Source organism: Apteryx mantelli, chromosome 1 (assembly GCF_036417845.1).
Source record: "Apteryx mantelli isolate bAptMan1 chromosome 1, bAptMan1.hap1, whole genome shotgun sequence".
NCBI lineage: Eukaryota > Metazoa > Chordata > Aves > Apterygiformes > Apterygidae > Apteryx > Apteryx mantelli.
The window spans coordinates 152281737-152305872 of NC_089978.1; the positions used below are offsets into that span (position 1 = coordinate 152281737).

Consider the following 24136-nt stretch of genomic DNA (forward strand, 5'->3'; position numbering starts at 1 on the left):
AGTCCTGTCCCTCCAACAGCAGGACACAAGCCAGCTCTTTTTTCCATGTCATTAAAGTGCACCATACAACAGGTTAGCAAGATTGATATGAACGACTAGAATAGCAGAGGTATCAAATATTGTGCCTGGGGTCTGTTGACATGACAGTGCAGTATGAACAAGTAGGACAGTGAAAGTTTCAAAAGTAAGACTGGCAACTTCTGTGATGGCTTGATTGTCTTGTGCTTTGCTTCAGCCAGCCAGTCTTGTTAAACATCCTGTCTTTGGTAAGTACCACATTCACTTTTTGTATCCCAACATTCAACTTTCTATATCCCAGCATCATAAAGGAGACTAATTCATTCTTTATGAGAATTGAACTACATTACCATAGAAATGAGTGTTTCTGTGCACAAAGTCTGAGAAACACAGGTATGTCCAGATCTAGATATGTAAAGGAAATCCTTGACAACAAGAACTGTGGTGAAATGGGTACCAAGGACGGACCTCCTTTTGTGTGTGATAAAACTACATCTTTTGATTAGAAATGCTTTTTTTTTTTCTGGATGGTAATGCCAGAGAGAGGCTATGTGCTTGTTTGGTTTTGGCTGCAGCAGTGCTAGGTGGGGATAGTTGTGAATAATGTTTAATTCAGCTGTTTCTTCTTGGCCTTGAAGGCCTAGATTTAGGACTTCATTAGAACAGCAATCCAATACACATTGGAAGTAAAAACAGTCTTCAGTTGGGAGCTTTTCTTTTCTGCATGTGAATTTCATACTTTCTTTTCTGGCTTTGGCCTTGCTTTCAGTTTAATGTCTGTTCCTTTTGGGGCATTTTTGCCTATTTGTTCACTTCCTTCCTCATTCCTTATCTCGCAGAGATCTCCTCGTTTTTTTTCTGATGACCAAGTGCCCGAGAATGTTGAACAAAGGGCATGTCAGCTGGCTGCCCTCCTGGAGCCCAGGCCTACTGTGAGGCATCAGGTGACTACAGCCCTGTCTATTGGGTGTTCTGTGTCAGTTTGTAATTCTGGGTACTGGTGACATCTGGGGTCAGAGGGATAGAAAAATTCCCCCAAATACAGTGACCATTGCTATACACAGTCATAGGGTTAAAAAGACAGTCAAGTCTATTTTGTGTAGTTTTCTGTCCTACTTGCCAGTTCCTAACTTTTTTCTTACTTGACAAATGGCAGCATTTCTGTTTCAAAAAAACTTCAACAAGAAGGTAAAAAACACTCTCCAAGCTTCAGAGTGCATACTGAAAACTAGCTGGACTCCAGATCAAACCATCTCACAGCTGTCTTTACCAGTCAGTTGCTCACGAGTTCTACTTGCTTCTGGAAGCGAGGACATCTGCACTTTCCAAGCACTCCTGGCTCTGAAGTACTGGTTTTGTTTCCATACTTCCTGTATTCTTGCTTCCAACAGGAAAGTTGGCAGCTTGTGCAGGTTTTCTTTGCTTCCAGTGGAAACTTTTGTTTTGTTCTTGTGCTTAATTTTCTCTCCTATATGTCTTCTCTGACATATGGGACCATGCCAGTTTGAACAGTGAATTCTTTAGTTTCTATTTTCTCACCCTATTTATGTTTTCAGTTGAGATCTTCAGCAGCATTTCGCAAATAGGAGAGTGCTTTTGGAAAACACCATCTACATATTTTTTTTTCCAGATTTTATTGTTTTGAGTTAACCATCCAAAATTGATCTGTCTTCTCAAACTCGAATATAAACAGTCCCAGAGTTTTTGCTGGTGGACATAACTTTACCAAGCCACGTCAGAAAGAAATTTATGCGCTGTAGGTCATTTCTGAATTGCTGTTCTTTGGGGACACAGTCTTTGCTAATCATTAAAATCAGTGAAGCTATTCTCCAGGAAGGAAGAGTGAACATCTGCCTGGGTTTGAAATAGGATGTTGGAAATGTAAAAGAAGCCATGAAAGACTGGGTAAGAAGAGTAGTTTAAATGTATTAGTCTCTATTTGTTAATGGATGACACAACTGGCATTGTGCATTTCACTACTCAGTCGAAAGCTGTGCATTTCACTACTCAATTGAAAGGATGACAAAGAAGTTAACATCTAGGCATAGACATTTTCCTCCTACTTTTTGTGTTGCTTTCTAGCATTTTAGAGCTTCTTGTGAAGGTAGAAAAGATTAACAGCATTACATTGCAAAAAAAAGAAATGATTTTTGAGACTGTTTTATTTCTATACAGATACAAAATTAAGGAGGAGAGAGAAACTACAGGGGAGACAGAGAACACAAAGTAGGAAAAAAAGGATAAGGGGGTAGGGCAGAAAGGAGAAAGAGGAAACATGTTGGAACAGTGCAGACGATAGATTATGATGTGGGATTTAAGGAAAGGAAATTTCTTGTTAGAAAAAATAGAGCAATGAGAGAAAGAAAGCTTAGCAAAGTAAGAAAAATTTTCAAAAAAGCAACTTGAGTAAATGTTGATGGTCTTAAGTACAGAATATCTGTGTACAAAATAAACAATTATTACTTTCTGCCTCACTAGGGAAAGAAAGAAGGTGTGATGGGCATTTTTTTCCAAATTTTCCTACAGGAGTCTTTATGAAAGCTTTTGATGGTGGGCAGAAGGGCCTGGGTTTTTGTTTTTATTTTCTCCTGTTTTATCCTCCATAGCCTTGTATGATTGTCTTGATTTTTATTTTATTTTTTAGCCCGAGACTGAACCGTCTCGACGATTCTTTGTTGACCAGTGGGAGCTCTCCCTTAGCCTCCGTTCTTCTAATCGCCCTTCTTCACCCTCATCTGACTCCCTTCGACAGGTAGCATTAGCCTGAGCATTGCAAGGTGCACTCTGCTGTGTCTGCTTGCTCCACCCCAGTCCCACCAGCCAAGGATATACCACAAGAGATGGCTAGTCTTGCAGCGCTTCACCTGCAGAATGCAATGTCTGTGCATCTTCATGCACAAGTGAGAAACCAGAGGCAACCTGTGGCATAGCTAGGTTATTCTCAGCTATAAAGCAGTTTGAAACTGAACACATTTAAGGTTTGATGTAAATGAAAAAGCTTCTGGTAAATCTCATGCTCAAATCAGTTCTTTTCAGTGCTGATAGTCTTCTGGCTTGGATGTAAAGCTTTTTTGTTTTGCTTGCCACTTTTGTTGAGATGTTGAGTCAAACTACAGAATGTGTTTGTGCGTATATACTTAAAGGAGAGTATGAAATGAACAAAAAGTACTTTGGCTTTCTAAAAAATCACTAGGAATATGAACTAGTTGCAGTTGCCATACATACAACAAACAACAGGAACTTGATCTGACCTAAGTCTGAAATAGGTTCTTTGCCCACTCTTCAAAATGTTGCAGAACATTGTGTATCTTGAAGGCCTTTGCCCAAGTGAGGAAAGATAAAATGCTTCACTTAAAATCCAGTTTTAAGCCAGATGTGATGTATGAGGGGAGAGGACACAAAACCAAGAACCAAGCATTAAGGATCCAGCAACTTCCTTCTGCACACCAAATAGCTCAGGGTATTGTGAGTTAAGATTGGCATAATCCCTTTTCAAGTACAGAACTTCATATGTGCTGGTAGAAATTTAAAGATCCTGAAACATCTGCAGTTAAGGTTGGCTGGACGTTTCATATCAAAACTTATTCAGTAGAAACGTGGTTTCAACTAAAAGAAAGATTGTATTAAAAGCACCTGCTTCCAAAGGAAATGCTTGATTTATCATTTAAGAAAGCTTGAACTGCCTCAAACGTTTTTGGTCTTCTAGAGGAAAATGGAAAACTCTCGGCCAGATGATTTTGGTTGTCATTTTAGATCAACAGTGGATGAAAGGAAGAAAAGTAAAAATTTCCAGTGGATTCCATTTAAAATATAGTATTTCACAGAATCACAGAATCACAGAATGGTTGAGGTTGGAAGGGACCTCTGGAGATCACCTAGTCCAACCCCCCTGCTCAAGCAGGGTCACCTAGAGCACGTTGCACAGGATCATGTCCAGGTGGCTTTTGAATATCTCCAGAGAAGGAGACTCCACCACCTCTCTGGGCAACCTGTGCCAGTGCTCTGTCACCCTCACAGTGACAAAGTTTTTCCTCATATTCAGATGGAACTGTCTGTGTTTCAGTTTGTGCCCGTTGCCTCGCGTCCTGTTGCTGGGCACCACTGAAAAGAGTCTGGTCCCATCCTCTTGACACCCTCCCTTCAGATACTTGTACACGTTGATAAGATCTCCTCTCAGCCTTCTCTTCTCCAGGCTAAACAGGCCCAGCTCTCTCAGTCTTTCCTCATAAGAGAGATGCTCCAGTCCCCTCATCATCTTTGTAGCCCTTTGCTGGACTTGCTCCAGTAGTGCCACATCCCTCTTGTACTGGGGAGCCCAGAACTGGACACAGTACTCCAGATGTGGCCTCACCAGGTCTGAGGAGAGGGAGAGAATCACCTCCCTCGACCTGCTGGCAACACTCTTCCTGATGCAGCCCAGGATACCATTGGCCTTCTTGGCCACAAGGACACAATGCTGCCTCATGCTTAACTTGGTGTCCACCAGCACTCCCAGATCCTTCTCCACAGAGCTGCTTTCCAGCAGGTCAACCCCCAACCTGTACTGGTGCATGGGGTTATTTCTCCCTAGGTGCAGGACCCTGCACTTGCCTTTGCTGAACCTCATGAGGTTCCACCTCTCCAGCCTGTCCAGGTCTCTCTGAATGGCAGCACAGCCCTCTGGTGTATCGGCCACTCCTCCCAGTTTTGTATCGTCAGCAAACTTGCTGAGGGTGCACTCTGTCCCTTCATCCAGGTCATTGATGAAGAAGCTGAACAAGACTGGACCCAGTCCTGACCCCTGGGGGACACCGCTAGCTACAGGCCTCCAACTAGACTCTGTGCCACTGATCACAACCCTCTGAGCTCTGCCATTCAGCCAGTTCTCAATCCACCTCACTGTCCACTCATCTAACCCACACTTCCTGAGCTTGTCTATGAGGATGTTCTGGGAGATGGTGTCAAAGGCCTTACTGAAGTCAAGGTAGACAACATCCACTGCTCTCCCCTCATCTACCCAGCCAGTCATTCCATCATAGAAGGCTATCAGATTGGTTAGGCATGATTTCCCCTTGGTGAAGCCATGCTGACTACTCCTGATCACCTTCTTTTCCTCCACATGCTTGGAGATGGCTTCCAGGATGAGCTGCTCCATCACCTTTCCAGGGATGGAGGTGAGGCTGACTGGCCTGTAGTTCCCTGGGTCCTCCTTCTTGCCCTTTTTGAAGACTGGGGTGACATTGGCTTTCTTCCAGTCCTCAGGCACCTCTCCTGTCCTCCAAGACCTTTCAAAGATGATGGAGAGTGGCTTAGCAATAACGTCCGCCAGCTCCCTCGGCACTCGTGGGTGCATCCCATCAGGGCCCATGGATTTGTGGGTGTCAAGTTTGCTTAAATGATCTCTAACCCACTCCTCCTCCACCAAGGGAAAGTCTTCCTCTCTCCAGACTTTCTCTCTTGCCTCCAGGGTCTGGGGTTCCTGAGGGCTGGCCTGAGCAGTAAAGACTGAAGCAAAGAAGGCATTCAGTAACTCTGCCTTCTCTGCATCCTTCGTCACCAGGGCACCCACCCCGTTCAGCAAAGGGCCCACATTTTCCCTAGTCTTCCTCTTGCTGCTGATGTATTTGAAGAAGCCCTTCTTGCTGTCCTTGACATCTCTCGCCAGATTTAATTCCAAACGGGCCTTAGCCTTCCTCGCCGCATCCCTGCATACTCTGACAACGTTCCTATATTCCTCCCAAGTGGCCTGTCCCCCTTTCCACTTTCTGTATGCTTCCTTCTTCTGGTTGAGTTTTGCCAGGAGCTCCTTGCTCATCCATGCAGGTCTCCTGCCTCCTTTGCTTGACTTCGTACTCATACGGATGCACCGCTCTTGAGCCTGGAGGAAGTGATGTTTGAATATTAACCAGCTCTCTTGAACACCCCTTCCTTCTAGGGCCCTAACCCACGGGATTCCTCCAAGTAGGTCCCTGAAGAGGCCAAAGTTTGCTCTCCTGAAGTCCAGGGTTGCGATCCTACTTGGTGCCCTGCCTCCTCCTCGCAGCATCCTGAACTCCACCATCTCATGGTCACTGCAGCCAAGGCAGCCCCCAACCTTCACATCTTCCACCAGTCCTTCTTTGTTTGTTAGTATGAGGTCCAGCAGCACACCTCTCCTTGTTGGCTCCTCCACCACCTGTGTCAAGAAGTTGTCACCAATGCTCTGCAGGACAAGGTGTGATATATGACAGTGAGGTCCAACTCTGGACATGTGTATGCACATACACACATGCTAGCTAAGGAAGAATAAGAAACCTTGAAAATTACAAAAGACAAATTATGTGTTATTTCTTGCATATGCAAATACAGTGAGTGCTCTGCATTTTGGGGTGGAGTCAGTGGACATGCCTGGAAGAGCAGTGGGTATAAGTTATTTCTGGGCAGAAATTAAACCCTAGTCACTGCAGTGGCACAGAACTTAAGGAATTAGGACTTCACTAACAGCAGTGATAAGCGATGCCCAAGTGCTCTGTTTTCAAGATCTTTTTCCCAAAAGAATTATCCATTTAGTGGTGGATTTCAGCTTTTTTAGTGCTTCCTGCTGCTCTCGTGTCTGCAAACATGTGAAGATCTTAAACATTGCTAAAAGGCTAATAATCACGTTCATGAAATTACATTGTGTGATTAGTTGTAGAAAATAACTGTTTTGCTTCAAACAAATTCTGCTATATGGGTAAAGGGGTTTCTGAGATATGACTTTAGTCCTTTCCTTCAGAGCAGTGTTATCCTAGGAATTTTACACTTGCCAGAAGCTGGAGTGTGTCTCTGATCCTCATCTGCTGAGAAGACTCCAGCTAGAAACATTCATAATGTTTCTTAGTCTGAAGAAGGAACATTGCTTGGTGTGCTGCCTGCTGCTCTACTGAGACAAATACATGGTGTTTGCAGTATGATTGAGCTAGCATAGCTGTATCCACATAGTTTTCTTAACTATGTAATTACTGCCAAGTGTGATAAGTATTTCCTGTGAAAAGCACTTCCTCTGCTCTTGTACTGACTGAACATGGCTTTGAAACACTCATTTTGTATAATATAAGGTAACAGCCAATCTGCCTAGATTTCTTGGAATATTGGAAGGTTTTTAGCTATCCAAAGTTATGGAGCTTGGCACTATCCATGAGGAAGAAAAGCCTAGGTATAAAGCCATATGCAAAGCTGAACAAGTGTATGTTCCAGATGCATGCAGGTGTGGCTCTAATGCACTGGATGAGGATCTTGCATCTTTTCCCTGTAAATTGAATGCCCTATGTTCTTTTAGCACTGGAAGAAATCATATTTTTGAATCACTGAGTTCCTGAGTTGAGGATTCCTTTCTGTTCTGCAAATGCCCTGCAAATGAATTCTTTCCATTTGCGAAGCACCTACATATACTGTTGTGATCAGCACTTGAAATTAGGCTGTATGATATGTCTTTCACCTGGAACTTAAAGTCTTAACCTGTATTTGGTCTGGTCTTTGAGAAGTGTTCAGGTTTCCAGGTGTAAAAATACCCACAAGCAAAAGAAAACCCCTCTGTTTTCTTCATCATCATGTATTTCCAGAGTACTTACAGAATGCTAGATGCAGACCTTTTTTTTTATTACAGTTGGTACTGGACTGGTGATTACTGATGACGCTAGCTTTGCTGTTACTGCTTCTCACTTCATATTGTCCACTGTCTTGGCATGGTTTGACCTCTCTGCACTTTTTCACCACCTAACCTTTTACCATTTTTGTCATTTTTTTTAATTTGATTTTTTTTCCCTTTTCTCACTTCCCTATTGTTTTATTCCATCCATCTGGTAGAAGTATATAAAGATGTACACAGGCGGAGTGAGCTCATTGGCTGAGCAGATAGCCAATCAGCTTCAAAGGAAAGAGCAACCCAAAACCCTTCTAGACAAGAAGGAACTGGTAAGATGATGTACAGAAGATGATGTGTGTTTGTGATTAGATGTACTGTAGAGCTGATGTATTGTGAGTGTCCAGTTGTTAACTACAGCTGATGGCATCTGTAGTAGCTTTGTAAAAGACTTCATTTCCCTTTCTCCTTCTGTTCTCACTCTCGTCCTCATTTTCCTTGCAAAATGTTTGAATCTAATGTCAACATCCAAGGATTGTGCATACACCTTTGAGAAACTGCTTGTCATATTCATGAAGATGTGTTTGATCCACTGGGGCTAGTATTGCATTATTGTTTTCTAGAGGAGATACCCTTTTTTGATAATGTAGGTCTAAGAATTGTTGTTTGAGGGATTTCTATTGGTTTTGCCTTTCCAGTGTATGCCTCCTTTGGGCCATTTATTTCAAGGATAGCATTAATAGTACTTGTGTCCACTCTTCTATCCAGAGCTGTAATTTGCTCCTGACATATATAGGCATGGCATCCTAGGACCTTGTTCCCTGGACATTAAGGTTAGTTTTTGGTGTCCTGGCTAAAGCTGTGAATTTTGTCAAAGGAACTGCAGCATCCAGATGTTCCAGTATCCACACAGATGAAGAGAAAATGGGACCATGCAATCTTGGTGAGACTGGACACACACAAATCTATTTGTGCCTGTTTCTGTCTAGGGCTCACTTAAAAAGGAGTTCCCCCAAAACGTGGGAGGCAGCGATGTCTGTTACTTCTGCCACAAGCGAGTCTACGTGATGGAAAGGCTGAGTGCTGAAGGCAAGTTCTTCCACCGCAGTTGCTTCAAGTGTGAATACTGTGCCACCACTCTGCGCTTGTCATCTTACGCCTATGATATTGAAGATGGTAAGAGAAATTGCCTTTATGTCAGAATTGTCTTAACAGTCCCGGAAGTCTGTTTAGAGATTTCAGCTCTTTCTTTATTTACAAATTATTTGGTGAGCTGGGAAAGGGAATAACTTCTATTTCAAAGACACCATCTCTCCAAATGTTGAAACTGTATGGATCTGTTCTCCTGTAGCCAGGTCATGCTAGTAGCAAAATAATGGAGCTATAGCTCCTGGAGGGCAAAGAAACAAATAGTATTTGGGGGCTTTAAAAGGGTTTGGAGGCTGATTTTGAAGGCTAGATATGTTACTCTTACTTCAGTATTGTTAAATGAGAAAACTCTTTAGTACAGTGTTTAAAAACATTTAAAAGAATATAACATGTTGGAGACATGCAAACAGCTTTTTTTTTCCCTTGAAGAGATCACAACAGTCCAACTCTGTACATTTATTTTTGACTTAATAGAATAGGAGCTTTATAATCAGGGGCTATGATAATGGCTCATTACAGACTAAGTTCTGTCTATATAGTGAATAGTGGAGCCTGGAAGTTGAGTAGAGGTAAGTGAATGTTATATATACGGAGAAAGTTTTGTTGAAGTAGTTTCTGAAGATTCAGTAGTAACTCTTGTTTTCTATATCTGTTAGACTGAAGAGGAGGGAATATGATTGCAGAATGTGCTGATGGCTCAGTTTACAGAGTCTAGCATGATTAAAGGGAGCTTCAGATATACCTAACAAATCTGAGAAACTGGACAATATGGCAGGAGATGAAACTCTATCCATCATTAACAGTGCAAAGTGTGTATATTGAAAGAAATATAATTTAAAATTACACCTCCGTTAAAGAGTAATCTTCTTTAAAGAGTAGCAGCATTTTGCATTCTTTGAACAGTGGCTGGAAATTTCACATTTTTTGAAGAAAGAATAAAGGAGAAAGTATCTCAGATAAACCTTTATGTATATCAACAGGTATGCCTTTACCTTCCCTCACAGCTACCATTTATCTTTACTCCTATCTCCATAGGAAAACAGGTAAAAAATGATGTAAAACTAGTGAGAGGTTAGATGGAAAGGATTCTACACCAGATATGATGGAATATTGGGTCTATTTAAGAAGACAAAATATCAGAAAAGTGGTAGAAAATCAATACTTTTCCCCACTTATTGAGGTAAAAATGAAGTAAAATTTACAAACTGACACGACACAGGATGAAACTCCAGAATATTCTGCTGCAGATTAAAGTGTTATAAAATTGATAGATATCTACTGTATGTAGCTATGAAGAATCTCTTTGAAAACACTGGATAGGATAATGACCATAGAAACGTAATTGAGGTGTAATGGGCAAAAAAGAACTAAAATAATGCACATATTGATGATGAACTGTATAGCAATCATGAGTAATGGACTTGTTTGGTCACAAAAAGAGTTGAGGAATCTTAAAATCATCAAACCAGTCTCTCAGTAAGGAATAGAAAGCCCGTTATTACTTGGCCAGAAGGTCAGCAAAGGTGGCTTGTGAGTTTAAGGGGGTCAATGGTAATTTGGAAATCAACATATAAAAGGAGTAGTAACAGCTTCATTAGTAATCAAATCTGGGAAAAAGCATTTTTGGGGCACTGTTGTTATTTTGGACATTCAGAAGTAGTTGAGTATCTGATTATATGTTTAGCAGTAACAAACTGAGCTCTTCTGTCAGCTGTATGGGCAGAAATACTTTTTGCTACCAGCTTTAGTGATTCCCCCTGCCAGCAAGCTTATGTACACAGTTACATTCTGAATGAAGCAATACAAAACTTGGAGTCTCAGCACACCCATAGCATTGATTCTCACGTGCCTAATAGTTTCATGTATATATGAAGCAGACATGTCCTAACAGTAATATGTGCTCTCCTCTCTAGTCTAATCGCTGCTGCTGAAAATTTAGCTTATATTTCATTCTGGGTTTTCTTTGACAGAAAAATAACAAAGCTATACAGACATTGTTACTATTCATCTAGCTGTGTTGACTGATGAGTCAGCATTGTACAGTCAATGCCTGGTTTTAGGTGTTGAAAGTCTGAGAATTTTTATATAAGAGCTTTTTGGTTGTTGCTCTTTTCAGAAATTTTCCCTGAAACAGACAATTTGAGAGAATAGTATTTGGAAAGAGTCAATATTAAGAAATGTTTATTTAAGCAGAGATATCTCAAAAGAGAGTGTTTGGCACTTTCCCTTCATAAACGGAGGCATTAGAGACTACTCTGCTTGTACAAGTCTAGAGAAAGTGGGGGAAGAAGCAAAGATCAGAGTATAGGTTCAAAAAGCATTAGCAAGGTCGTAGGACTAGGATAGCAGTACGGGAGGCTGCATACTGAGCATGGTGATATATAGAGGTACACTGGACGATAACACTGTGCCATCAATTTGCTGCTATTATTATTGTTTGTGTTAGGGAATCACTAGTGTTGTTCTGGCCTCCTTACAGTGTTCACATACTGGTGAAAGCCCATTTAAACTTCTGGGGTGATACTAAATTAGTAGCATCACAAAAGCTCTTAATTGTGAAAATGAATCTTTGGTTGATTGTCCTTTTCACAAGTAGCCACTGTGCATTTTGAGATGGTTCTTTGGGAGTTAACATTGTCCATTCCCACTTTCCTCTGCTGGTTGCATTCATTCTTGCTTTTTCCAAAAGTGCTTCTGCCAGCTTTTCATGTGATGATTTCTTTGTTCCTCACACACTGCCGCATTGTTAGCATGTGATACCACACAAGCTTCACAGCTTTGCTTTGGTGTTTGATAGGACATTAGGCTAAATGGCTGTCAGGCACCCAATGGAAAGGAGCTTGGCTGGAGGGGAAGAGAGGAGGGCTGGAGTTAAACTTTAGAGTGTTTGTCTCCGTGCGTAGTGAATAAACCAGACAGAGCAAAGGGAATGGCAGAAAATAAGCTGCACTGAGATGAACGTTTATATTTTGTTAAACTACTGTGTTCTTGTTGTTAACCTTCTTTATTGTTTCATCTGCAGGTAAATTCTACTGTAAGCCTCACTACTGTTACCGACTCTCTGGTTATGCTCAGAGGAAGAGACCAGCAGTGGCTCCTCTGTCAGGAAAGGTAACTGTTTTCATCTAACATGTCAAGTTAGTACATTTTGATTCTTAACATTAAAAATGGAATATGCTGGGGGGGGTTCAGAAAGCAGAAAAAATCAAAATTCATCAAATTGTTTTTGTTTGTCATGAGGGCTTGATGTTTTGTAAATTTTATTTAAGAGCTGCCCCTATAATTGCTACTTTTCTTTTCCTGGTTGTTGCTATAAAATAATATATTGCACTCTTCAGAATAGGATTTTGATTTGCTTTCTTGTTAAACTAAAATACTTACTGAGTCCATGCAAAGACTAAAGGCATTGTGTTAACAGTTTCGGTTTTGCTTTGTTTCTTTAATGGTTTTCCTTAAGATGAAGCAAATGGTTTTCATTTCTTTTGGGACATGCAGTTCCAACTCACTTGCAGAGGCCATAAAGAAGACCTGCTTTCTTTTCTGAAGGTTAGCTGTGTATTAGTGGAAAACTATATGGAAAAAGAGGATATGATTTTCCTTTATTATCATTATAGGAGCATTTGTGCTTTAAACATAGGACCAAGACATACTGTGTAATACAGAAAGGTCTCCCTGCTTTTGCCTTTACAGTCCAAGACATATTAGACATAATTTCTCTCCTCATCCCCATTTTCAGCATTTTTGCGTACCCTGTCTGAGCAAACTACATGGTAGTCTCTTTGCATTCAAGTTCTGTTAAGCTTGCATGCAGCTGTCCTTCCTGCTTAGATTGTATTTTCTTTTGTGGTCATGATTGTCTTTCTGCCCTTTTCTCTGATTTTATCACTACAAGCTAAAGCTGTACTCTGTTTGGAAGGGTACGGGTTCCGTCCCAGTATTGTTGCCACACTTTCTGCAAAAAATAAAGACCGAAAGTGGAACTTGTTTTATCTCCCAGATGGAGAGACTTCAGGGATCTCACTGCTTTGACTTTCTTGGATATCCAGATTGTTTGTCAGAGCTTTAGTCAATCCATAAATTAAGATGGAACATGTTTGGTTCAGACTGTGCCTATGCAATGATTAAGGGCTGTCTTAATTGTCAGAGGGATATATTCCTAGTTCAATGTGTTCAGCACTTATTGCCTCACATGAAGGAAAAAAAAGAGTATTTTTGAGTCATTTTCAGTTTTAATCTGAATTTAATTTTTTGCCCCACTTTTATAGGATACCAAAGGACCTCTGCAGGACGCCATGGCAAGTGATGGGAATGGAGGAGCAAATTCCATCTCCGCCTCAGCAGAGAGGACCCCAGGTAGCTCTGCTTCCTTCTTTGGCAGGGTGGTGCAGTACTCTCTCGGCCTCTTTGACAGAGTTAGGGTGGCAAGCCAGCGCCTGCAAAGCACAGTTTCCTCGACTGGGCACCATATAGCCCAGAACCCTTTGGACTCTTTTTTCATGTGTCAGCTGATAGCTTTTGGGGTTCCCTTTCTCTATGTCCAGTCAGAAGTTCTTGTGCAGATCCTAGGGGAATTCTGTGGGCAGCCTTCTGACCAGTAAGAATTAATGTGACCCAACTTTGTAAGCTGTGTAACTCCTGTGATTTTTGGGTGCTGTGTGAATTTTGGGTGTTTTGTGAAAGTCTCAATATATTATTTTGCACTGTGGCTTTGGGGCCTAGATGTTCTCAGTCCTTTCAGGGACATTATCTGAAATAATTTCAGGAAAACACAGATACTCTGGTAAGGGTCTCCTCTGAGTGGGCCCAGTTAAAGACACTTAGTCTGTAATGTCTGCACTGCAGTGTTAGTGAAGTTAAAAGTCTTTCTGATGAACTGGAATAACTCACAAACTGAATTTCTGTGTTCGCCTGAGTTCTGGGTGTTGTTTCTCATTCTCCTGAGCTTTTCTTCATTAATCTGGTACTGGAATGGGAAAGATCCTGTTACCTCTGGGTTGTGTCTCCTGTAGAATTCTGGGTGTCTCTGACATCTAATGGGATCGGATTCCTTAAACTCCTTGAATTTCATGGTGCTGGCAGGTCCTGGTGCTCTCCCCTCACTGCCAGAATTTGTGCTGCTCCTGGCCATGGCTTTGGGAATTGGGTGGTGAATGTGTGTCTTACTGTGAAGTATATTTGGCTTTTAACTTAAAATTCTAATTCCTTCTAACATGGGAGACATGTCTGTGCCACAAATGCTCATTGGCCTGGCCCCTAAATTTTCATTTAGTGATGTTGGAAAAAGGAAGAGATTTGATTTCTAGTATCTGTCTGGAATGCTGTGGAAAAAATAAATCAGTTGCTTTTAGGAGAGAGAACATACTGGATAGCAACGCTTTGAGAAAAGAGTGTCCTCACAGTGCTAGTTGAGAAAAAACCTTACCAGCATACAGGCAGATAAAAATCATGCTTTTATTTGACTTTGTATATTATTCTTACAAGTGTTTCTAAGATTGTAACTGAATGTAATCAGACAGAAATTTATTTTACTGTGTGCAGTTGATTCTTGAAGCATAGTTACTTAGATAGTTTGCTCTTGTTTGTGTGAGATTTCCATATGGCAGAATGGAGGGGAAAAAAAAACATAGTGAAAAATGACATTTGTAAAATGCTAATTGTAGCTGAGATGTCATATTCTTTGTGAAGTAGGTTCTAAGTATATCTTAAAACTCCTGGGAATCAATTAAGAAATGAGAGGAAGTACTGGCTAAATGCAATGCACTTGAAAAGCAACCTGCAGTTTCATTAACTGCGGGTCAGTTCTCTGTTAGCCAGCTTAACAGTCGTGCCCTGTAGCCACCTATCTTTAGTTCCTGTTCTTGCTGAGTAGGTCAGGTCATCTGTGATGTGTTTACAGTTCTGTATTTTTTTTGGGGGGGGGAGGGGGGACAGAAAAAAGAAAAAAGTTAACTTTTGAATTACTGTGCTTGATATTACAGTGGAATAATAGGATGTTATTCCTGAATAACGAAAGGAAGGCTATAAGATTACATGTCTATGTAACTACTGACTCTGAATAATCTTTGTGTATACCTTCTTTCAATTTATTAAATTGTATGTGTTAGAGACTCTAGACATTCTGCTTGCACTGTAGAGTAGACCAATATCTTAAGCACAAACCTGCTTGAATTGGAGATAGAGGCAGAGCCCTATTTCCAAGCCTCCACTTCACCCATCTGATGGACTCACCAAATACCAGTTGTCTGTCTGAAACTGTTTAACTTCCTTTGAGGCAAGTGCCATGAAATTCAGCTCTACCAGTTTCAGACCCTGAAGTCTGAATCAATTTCAGTAGCGAGGTAAATGTTGATTTAGCCTAGATGTGGAGTGTAAGCTGCCTCTAAAAGGAAAGTAGAAGAAAAGTGTAAAATGCACAGTTTTGGTATTTCATGGAGATGTAAAAGATAGCTTAGAAGGCAGAAGAAAGTTGTACAACAGGAACGTCAATCAGAGGGAATATACAAGACAAACCCCCCCCGCTGTTCTTAAGTTTTATACCCTCTGAGTTAAATTCAGTCCTGAGTTAGCAAAGTGCTTGTTCAGTGGGCATTTGAGGATTTGTGAAAGGCACATGCAATACCAAATGAATGTAAATTGCATGGGTTCTCCCCTTACAGTCGGTACCTCTTTCTCTCTGCCACTCAGTTTAACATCTTTTGTAGCCAGTTTAGAGCTTAAACTATATGCAAACCCAAAATAACATTCAGCAGGTGTGGTCAGCTGAGGTAAGATGGGTCACAACAAGCACTTTCTTGTGGGATGTTACTAACCTGATTGGCATGTGTTAACTTTGCTTAACAGGTCAGTCCCTCAGTGTGTAGCCACAGTCTTGGTTGGTGTTAAATGTGTTTTGTCTATCCCTTGTAATGTAATCGCTGTAGTTGTAGGGCACAATCTGTGATATGCAAGTTGAGATTTTTTAGCAATCAGCTGGAATCACCATTATGTGAAGGTTTTGTCTGGTTTTCCAAGGAGCCTGTATGGCATCTTCTGTGATGGTTACAAGGGATGTTTAAAGGCAGGTTTTATTCAAACTGGCTTTTGCAGAACAGATCAACCATTCAGCTGGGGAAGTAGTAATAAGCTTTTGAGCGATGCCATTCTCTCCTGGGAAGGGAAGCTGGGGAATGCTGTTACTATGCTTTTGGTCCTACTGAACTGTGGCATGCTTGTGGTAGATTCTGTAACCCTTCTCTGTACTTGTCTGTCTGTCTGTTTCTCTCTCTTTCGCACTTGCCTTTGTGCCAAAATTGCTGCTATTGCCAAGGGAAAAAAATCTTGCTTTTCAAGTGTCTCTCTCTTTGATAATCTGTAACCACTGTCTTGGATTTTTTGAATATTATTTACAGTATTTTATATGGTTTGAATGTGCTTTTAATGCAAATGCTGTTTTTCTGTTTGTTCTAAAGGTCTGTAAGAACATATTTCTGAACTTTGAGCTCTTTTTTGACAGATGGACTTGGAACAGTCTTTATCCATATCAGGTTTATGATAATGCTTCTTGGGGTGAGTTTGGGCAGTGATGTTTTGTTGTAAGATGTTTCCCATTCCAGGCTTATGTTCTCGCAGCAATACATTTCCCTCCCTGCTGACAGTAGGGAGTTCAGAAAGGAAGGACCTGCTAGGGAAACTCGTACTTTAAAACGTACAACAGTAAAAGGCAAGTCATGAGATTTTTGCAATATTTACTTGTGAAAGCTAGTAGTTACAGTGAAAGATTTAAGAAACCGAATGTAAGCCATAGTATGCAAAATTGAAAAATGCAATGCAAAAGAGGCATTAGATATCCTGCTATAAAATCACAAAAATATATAGTGTATATGCAATAGGTGTGCAATATGAAAAGTTTAAAATCCTCCTATGGATGTGCCTTAAGTGCTTTCAGTGAGCAATGCTCTGAGCAAAACTGTTTGTGGTAGACTCTTAATATGTAGTGTGCTGTATAGCAAGCAAAGGTTGTCTTTACAGAGAGGAAGTTCTTTTGCTGACTTTTAAGGTTAGGAAAAGGTGACTGTTCCTCTACATTGCATGCCCATAAAGTTAAATTTTGCGAGCCACATTTTCAGAAGGATCTTACTGTGTGTACAGTTTTCATGAATCTTTCTGAATACATGCATTATTATTTGCACACAGTTCTACTTCTGTGTTATGCAGTGCAAATAAAGTTTATATATTTCTATATATAAATAGGCTTCTTGCTCATAAACTTCGCCCTTTTACAATTCTGCATACATTGTGCATGCCTTACTTGTGAACATGATTCAGCTAGAAGCAATACTGTTTGCTCATGCAGACAAACATATCTTCATGGAATCTGCCACTCAGTCACTTCTTTTCATGTTTGTTCACATTTGTTTTTTGTTCTTGTTTTAATTTGGTGTGTTTTAAGCATTAAATTACAGAAGATAGAGCAAGCTCCAATTTTGTGACAGTGCTCTGTATGTGGTGCCTTCATTTTAAACTACCAAACACGAAAATTGCTTACCCACGCATTTATACAGAAATCCATATTTCAGGATGCAGTACCATATTGGGAGGAAAGGTAGTTCCTCTACTGCTGTGCCTTGAAGGTTGTCTTTTCTGTTTGGAGGAACAGTGGTGGTGTCTTCTGCAGACATACACATTATACTGAACCCTTTTATGGGGTTTCATGCAGCTCCAGAGAGATGTAATGCAAAATTTATTTCTTTGTGCTGGAAAATTTAAGATATAAACTCAAGAGCCAGGCCCTGTATTTTTGGAAGCTGAGGAAAGTGCGTGGATTGCACGATTAGAACCAAGTCTTGGTGCCCAGTGAATCATCACTCAATAACGAGCCAGGAAACTCTCATAGGATATGTGCTTGACTGTTCCCAGTCCATCGTGTTCCTTGTCAGTGTTCTTATCAGGATTTGGGTAGCTTTGGGGTGGAAGAAGGGAGAATGCTAAAAGAGCAGCACGTTGAAGACCAGAAAATTTGGAAAGGCAAAGGCATGACTGAGTGGTTATTTGCTCTAATGTGTGGGAATGCAGCTGACCCAATAGAGCTGCACTGAAAAACCATAAAAGCTTTGGGGACTGAGGAAGGATATATACAATAGCGGAGTCTATAGCTGTGCTCCTAACTGGATCCTGCTAAGAACACCTTTCTCTGGGAGTTGCAGGGCTCCCAATTCCATCTTTTTCTCTAGCTTTCAGACCTGTAGACTTGTTCCACTGAAATATTTGTTTGTTGTTTGTATGTGTATATTCTGAAGGGTGATATGAATTTTTCTGGGCACTTTCAAGAGCTGCACTAAATGTTTTTGTGTCTTAGAAAAATAATACTAAGTTTGTATAAAAGAGTTGGATTTTTTTAATTGTCTGGGAGCATTAAAACATCTGTATTTTCGAAAAGCAAAATCTGAGAAATGACCATTTGGGGGAATTTAAGTTTCCCTGAGAGAAAAGGAGGGCGTTTGCATAAAAAAAGCTCGGTGACAATTAATGTTCAAGTAAGATGATTAGTGCTCAGAAACGCTTCATGTCTCCATTATATAGTCTCTTCAAAGATTTTGATTTATGCAGTTGTTTTTAAGCTGTTTTTGTTTTGGGTGTGTGTCTCTTTAAATTATGTAATACTTGGTTTTCCTGTTGCTGTGAAATCAATACACTATTTGTTCAAATGTTTTGAAACGTTCAAGGGAATAAATTCCAAACAATCTTCAGGTTTCTGAGTTTTTCTTTGTCATCCCCCTTTTCAAAAACCTCCACTAGCTCCAGGTCAGGAACGGTGCGGGGGATAAGTTTTGGGGGAGAGTGAACTGAATAGATCTAGCAAGTTAAAATATTCTTTCAGAAGAAGTTTTGGGGAGCTCCGTGGCACGTGCCATGTGTAAGTGCAAAGTACTACAGAGACTTCTGGAGGGGGCAGCTCCGCTATGGCAAGTGATAGATCTGGTAACTTTTCAGGCTACTTCTGCATCTCTTTTTTTTTTTTTTTTTGCTGCTATGTTGTGGTTTGCTCAGTGTGCAGGATGTACTGCACAGAGGCGGATGGCATTACACATTTCTGTAGAAAAGCTGTTAAGGACCCCGATACCAAACATTTGGCTGCTTTGGCAAAATCTGCTTTGGACAGATGTACTGTCAGAGTTGTGTCTTTGCTGACTTTTGTTGATTTGAGAGGTTGATTTGTGCCTTGCTAAAGGCCGAAGTTCCCTGTGGCACTCCGTAAACAAGGCAGTGAAACAAATTTGTGAGGGGAGAGGAAGAACAGGAACAAGCGTAAGTCAACGTTCAGGGACAGGGAAGCATAACCTTCACATCTATTGTGACAGGTAAGCTTTCTGGTAGGATTTTTTTTCTATTGTTTGTATAGCAGCAACTACGACACTGGTATGTTTAGGTGTGAGGGTAAGGCGTGTAACTAAATTTGGAGCCCTGTAGCCAAATCCTGTCTTACGTTCTAGCCGCATGGCGCTCTCCTCTTGTGAGAATGGCACGTGAGGACATGCCCTCCTTTCCTCAAGACTCACCAACACATGAAGCTGGGTCAGGGTGTTGAGCTGCATTTTGTCATTCTCAAAGATGCATCGGATTAGTCTACATTAAAGCAACATTCCATCCATGCCTTCTCTCGCCTGCTTCTCACATGCTTCGTACTGCACTGTTGACAACTAAAAGCTTATAATAGCAGATGACTTTTGAGACTCTAATCGTGAATGATGTATCTTGTCTTTTGGGTTGATTCAGCCAGATTAGTTACGTTTAAATAGTAAATCACAGAATTGCAAGAGGAAACCAATTCTGCTTTATATAGGATCCCCCTCTTTGGAGGAAAGTAATCACTTTATGCCTTTTAAATTGCCCTTTATTTTTCTTTACTGCTGTCAGTAGTCCTGATTTTGAAGCTAAAATGGGCCTTCAGTTCTGAAAAGGAGCCATCACTGTTCAGTGTAAAACTTTATGTGCTCCTGCATGAACTGGAAATGTCATTTTGATGCACCACTGGAACAGCCTCCACTGTTCTGCATCAGGAAACCTGTTAACTTTACAAGTACTTATCTGCTCTCCAGAATCAAATATTTGCTTTAGGAATTTTTTAAAAAGGGTGGGCAGAGGGGTTATTTTCTGAACCTATTACAGTGAAATCAGATTTACTGTAGCAGTGTAGGAGATGCTGTTTTTAGCTAGAAATTGTAGAAAACAAATATCATGTAATGGGAGAACTCCCAGGGACTCTCATCTCTCTCTGTGAAGCCTACACAGATCTCTCACACTCTCCGTTTCTGTGCTTATGCTTCTTGTCTAGTCTAATGACTTCTGGTGTGCTCTTACTAAAGTGTACGTGAGGAGTTGAGCTCTGTATCTTACCCCACTAGACACAAGAGGGCTGTTAGCAGGGAACTCCTTCCATGACCCAGCCACTCAACAGTCATGTTTTGTTAAAGCTCCCCTAGTTTTGTTCATGAAACAAAACTGAATCTTTTTCAAGTGCTCCTTTAGTCACTGCTACCCTTCCTCCTCCCTCCTGTTCCATCCTAAGATATCTACTTTAAAATATCTCAAATACCATTCTTTTTAAACTTTCAAGGTTTGGGCCTGACAGTGTTCTTACTGAGTGTACATGCTTCTTTGCCTACGGTTCTGTAAAGAGAACACATTGATTTTTCAGAATACCCTGTCCTGGAATCTCGACTCACAGATCTGTCCTTCAGGTGTATCTGTCACTTTTGATGGTATTCAACATTACTTAGACCTTGCAGCTTGTATTAAACAGATTAGATATTATCTTCATCTCACAGATAAAGAAAGTGAGGTATCACATACTTTTTTGCAGTTATTGTTCTCACTTTTAGTTGCCAAAGAAATGATCCACAGGAAATCTTATGCAGATGCTAACTACCTTCTAATTATTCATCCCAGAACTGAATCTGAAGGACCAAACTTCACTATACAAATAGTATTTTCTTAAGGACAATTTTAAAAAGCAAGATGTCATATTTAAGTTTGTAAATCACTTTAAACCTGTAAGGGAAAGACGTCTTTGATGTACTAAATCTGTGGAAATTGTGGATTTTTGTGTCTTTGAAAACCAGATGACTTCCACTGAAGGTGGGCTGAATTGCCCTTAACAGAGGTTTGGAAGCTTCATTCTAAGATTTGAGCTTTCAGAACTGTCCTTAAGTTGCTGTGTGCCATGAATCCCAAAGCAACTTGCTTCATTAGATAGATTTTGTTTTTTCCAAGAGGGACATTTGCATACACCATTTTCTTTGCTACACACATTACTAGGATAGTGTAGAAGTCCTAGCATGGACAAGCTGTTTCAAATTTTAGACATACTAAGCTGCCTCATCAGATATGGGAGAAAGCAAAATAACTGTTGCATACAGTTCTTTTCCTCTAATATCCTGTAACAGTGATGAGAAGACATAAGTTATTTTTAAAATGATAAAGTGAGATCATGGGTTTTCTGAGTAAATGTCTATGTATGTGTACACCAATTAAAACAAGCCAGTGATAGTTTTACCACCTGCTTGTGGACAGGAACATAAAATACTAAGATGCGTAGTTTGTAATGTATCTTAAAATATGTCACGGAAACAAGGGGAGAAAAACAAACTTTAAAAAAACAAGCAGAAATGATCTGAAGAGTAGGAATGGAAACCATAAAATCAAGATCTAACATTTTCTCCTGCTTCTATGAAGTATATTTATGGAGAAAGGTGGAGTAGTGGTTGCTGAGCTGATCCTGGTGACATAGAGCTTTGACCTTCCAAACAAAACAGGGCAGATGCTCTTTAAGGATGAGATGGCACTTCTATGCTCAGTTTAGTTGCTTACATCTTCTCTCAGAAATGTATGTTTAGTCTGACATTTCTTATGTTTGCTGTCATCCCAGAATTCTGTGTTTTCTTTTTTTGGAAAATTTTGCAACTGTCCTTTCTGCTGTTATAGAAGTTTATCTGACAGCTTGGGGGTAGAACTGTTTAAAAATAGGATTTTTTTTTACCCAAGGTGTTTCAAATGCTTTCAGGCTTGGGTAACTTGCTGATTTAAAACATCAAAATTGATGTGTAAGTCATCTTTAATCAGTAACGTGTCTTTTGGAAGCTTTGTTTTTAGAACTGTGGTAGATTTTGGATATACCTAGCTATATACTTATGTAATGGAACTTTCTTAGTTTCAGAAAAATTCCCACTAAGGTGTGAAGCTCTGGCTGGGTTTGAATATTCATTTGCTTTACAAATTATACAAGAATATGTGGGATAAATGGAGATAATAGGGAGGATCTGCAACAGAAAGAGGGAGCCAGGTGTCTATGCTGCTTGGAGCATATAGAGCTTTCCCTTAGGACAAGTGTACCCCCATATATTTTCCTGTAACTGCCATCCTCAGCTTTCAGCCTGTTTCATTTGCAGCACTTAATAATTTGAAACAAATGATAGAAATCAAGGAATGACACAGCTAGTGTCCAAATAAATTCTGAGATCCATTAATTATGGATAAATTGCAATGGAGGAGACAATGGTTAGCTCAGTAGTTGAAAGAAGATATCCATACAATCATGACTTATTACTGAATTTGAAGGCTGTATTTTGCATCTGATAATAATTTGGACAGGAAGCAGAGATCACCTGATGTTCCAGACTATTTTCTTATGTATGATAAAATTTCTGTTGCTGATTGTTTGTTCTTCAGTGATCAAAACAATTTCCAAAATCAGAGGTGGAATTGGAAGTACTGATTTCTATAAAAAGTAAGCATTATATGTATTAATAGATTCCTGTAGTATTTTTGGATGGAAATGACCTTGGTTCAGCTTTTTGCTAGAATGTGTTACTTGCACAGGAGGAATCAGCAGCGCAGAGTCTAGCTAGCGGTGTCCCCCAGGGGTCAGGACTGGGTCCAGTCTTGTTCAGCTTCTTCATCAATGACCTGGATGAAGGGACAGAGTGCACCCTCAGCAAGTTTGCCGACGATACAAAGCTGGGAGGAGTGGCTGATACCCCAGAGGGCTGTGCTGCCATTCAGAGAGACCTGGGCAGGCTGGAGAGGTGGAACCTCATGAGGTTCAGCAAAGGCAAGTGCAGGGTCCTGCACCTGGGGAGGAATAACCCCATGCACCAGTACAGGTTGGGGGTTGACCTGCTGGAAAGCAGCTCTGCGGAGAAGGACCTGGGAGTGCTGGTGGACACCAAGTTAAGCATGAGGCAGCAATGTGCCCTTGTGGCCAAGAAGGCCAATGGTATCCTGGGCTGCATCAGGAAGAGTGTTGCCAGCAGGTCAAGGGAGGTGATTCTCCCCCTCTCCTCAGACCTGGTGAGGCCACATCTAGAGTACTGTGTCCAGTTCTGGGCTCCCCAGTACAAGAGGGATGTGGCACTACTGGAGCAAGTCCAGCAAAGGGCTACAAAGATGATGAGGGGACTGGAGCATCTCTCTTATGAGGAAAGACTGAGAGAGCTTGGCCTGTTTAGCCTGGAGAAGAGAAGGCTGAGAGGGGATCTTATCAACGTGTTCAAGTATCTAAAGGGAGGGTGTCGAGAGGATGGGACCAGACTCTTTTCAGTGGTGCCCAGTGACAGGACACAAGGCAATGGGCACAAACTGAAACACAGGAAGTTCCATCTGAATATGAGGAAAAATTTTGTCACTGTGAGGGTGACAGAGCACTGGAACAGGTTGCCCAGAGAGGTTGTGGAGTCTCCTTCTCTGGAGATATTCAAAAGCCACCTGGACATGATCCTGTGCAACGTGCTCTAGGTGACCCTGCTTGAGCAGGGGGGTTGGACTAGGTGATCTCCAGAGGTCCCTTCCAACCTCAACCATTCTGTGATTCTGTGATTCTGTGAATCGTATGTCTGATACCTCTTGGTGAAATAAAAGGTTCCAGAGGGCTGCTGAACATGAGCTTAAAAATATATGCCACAATGAATGACTCTCTGGTGTAGTAGAGAAGATAGAGGAGGTTTCTTTCCAGCAACTTAAAAGGGTGACTTACCCTTTGGATTACTCTTGGACAATCACTCTTAAATGTTAATTCCAAAGGAACTTAAAGAAACAAAGAAAAAATTCCACTTAAGGGAGAAAACCCCATGAACCAAGGTCTTCATGATTTTAAAATACAGAGTGGCCTTTCTCTCATTCCCTTTTTTCCCCTCCCAGTCTCTGGGTGGGACTCATCCCAGGTGGTTCTTTGAGGGAATATACCTTTAACAGCTGCCAGGACAAAATTTACGCCTGCAGAGTAATGTTATCTTTAGTCAAATTATCCTTCAGTGCTCTCCAGCCTTCCCACACTCAGCTTCTTTCAGGAAATGAAAACCATGCCAGGCAACATAGGATAGAGTTGATCAAAGTATTGGAGAGAGTTCAGACATCTTA

The 24136-nt window shown here is 40.9% G+C and overlaps 1 protein-coding gene across 1 annotated transcript in view; it reads left to right on the forward strand.

The window, feature by feature from the left end:
- MICAL3 (microtubule associated monooxygenase, calponin and LIM domain containing 3) overlaps positions 1–24136 on the forward strand; it is a 165867-nt gene that overhangs the window by 82742 nt on the left and 58989 nt on the right. The window contains exons 18-20 of the mRNA XM_067306880.1: positions 8587–8773; positions 11769–11857; positions 13012–13099. Coding sequence (XP_067162981.1) covers positions 8587–8773; positions 11769–11857; positions 13012–13099 — 364 coding nt within the window. The remainder of the gene's footprint in view (positions 1–8586; positions 8774–11768; positions 11858–13011; positions 13100–24136) is intronic.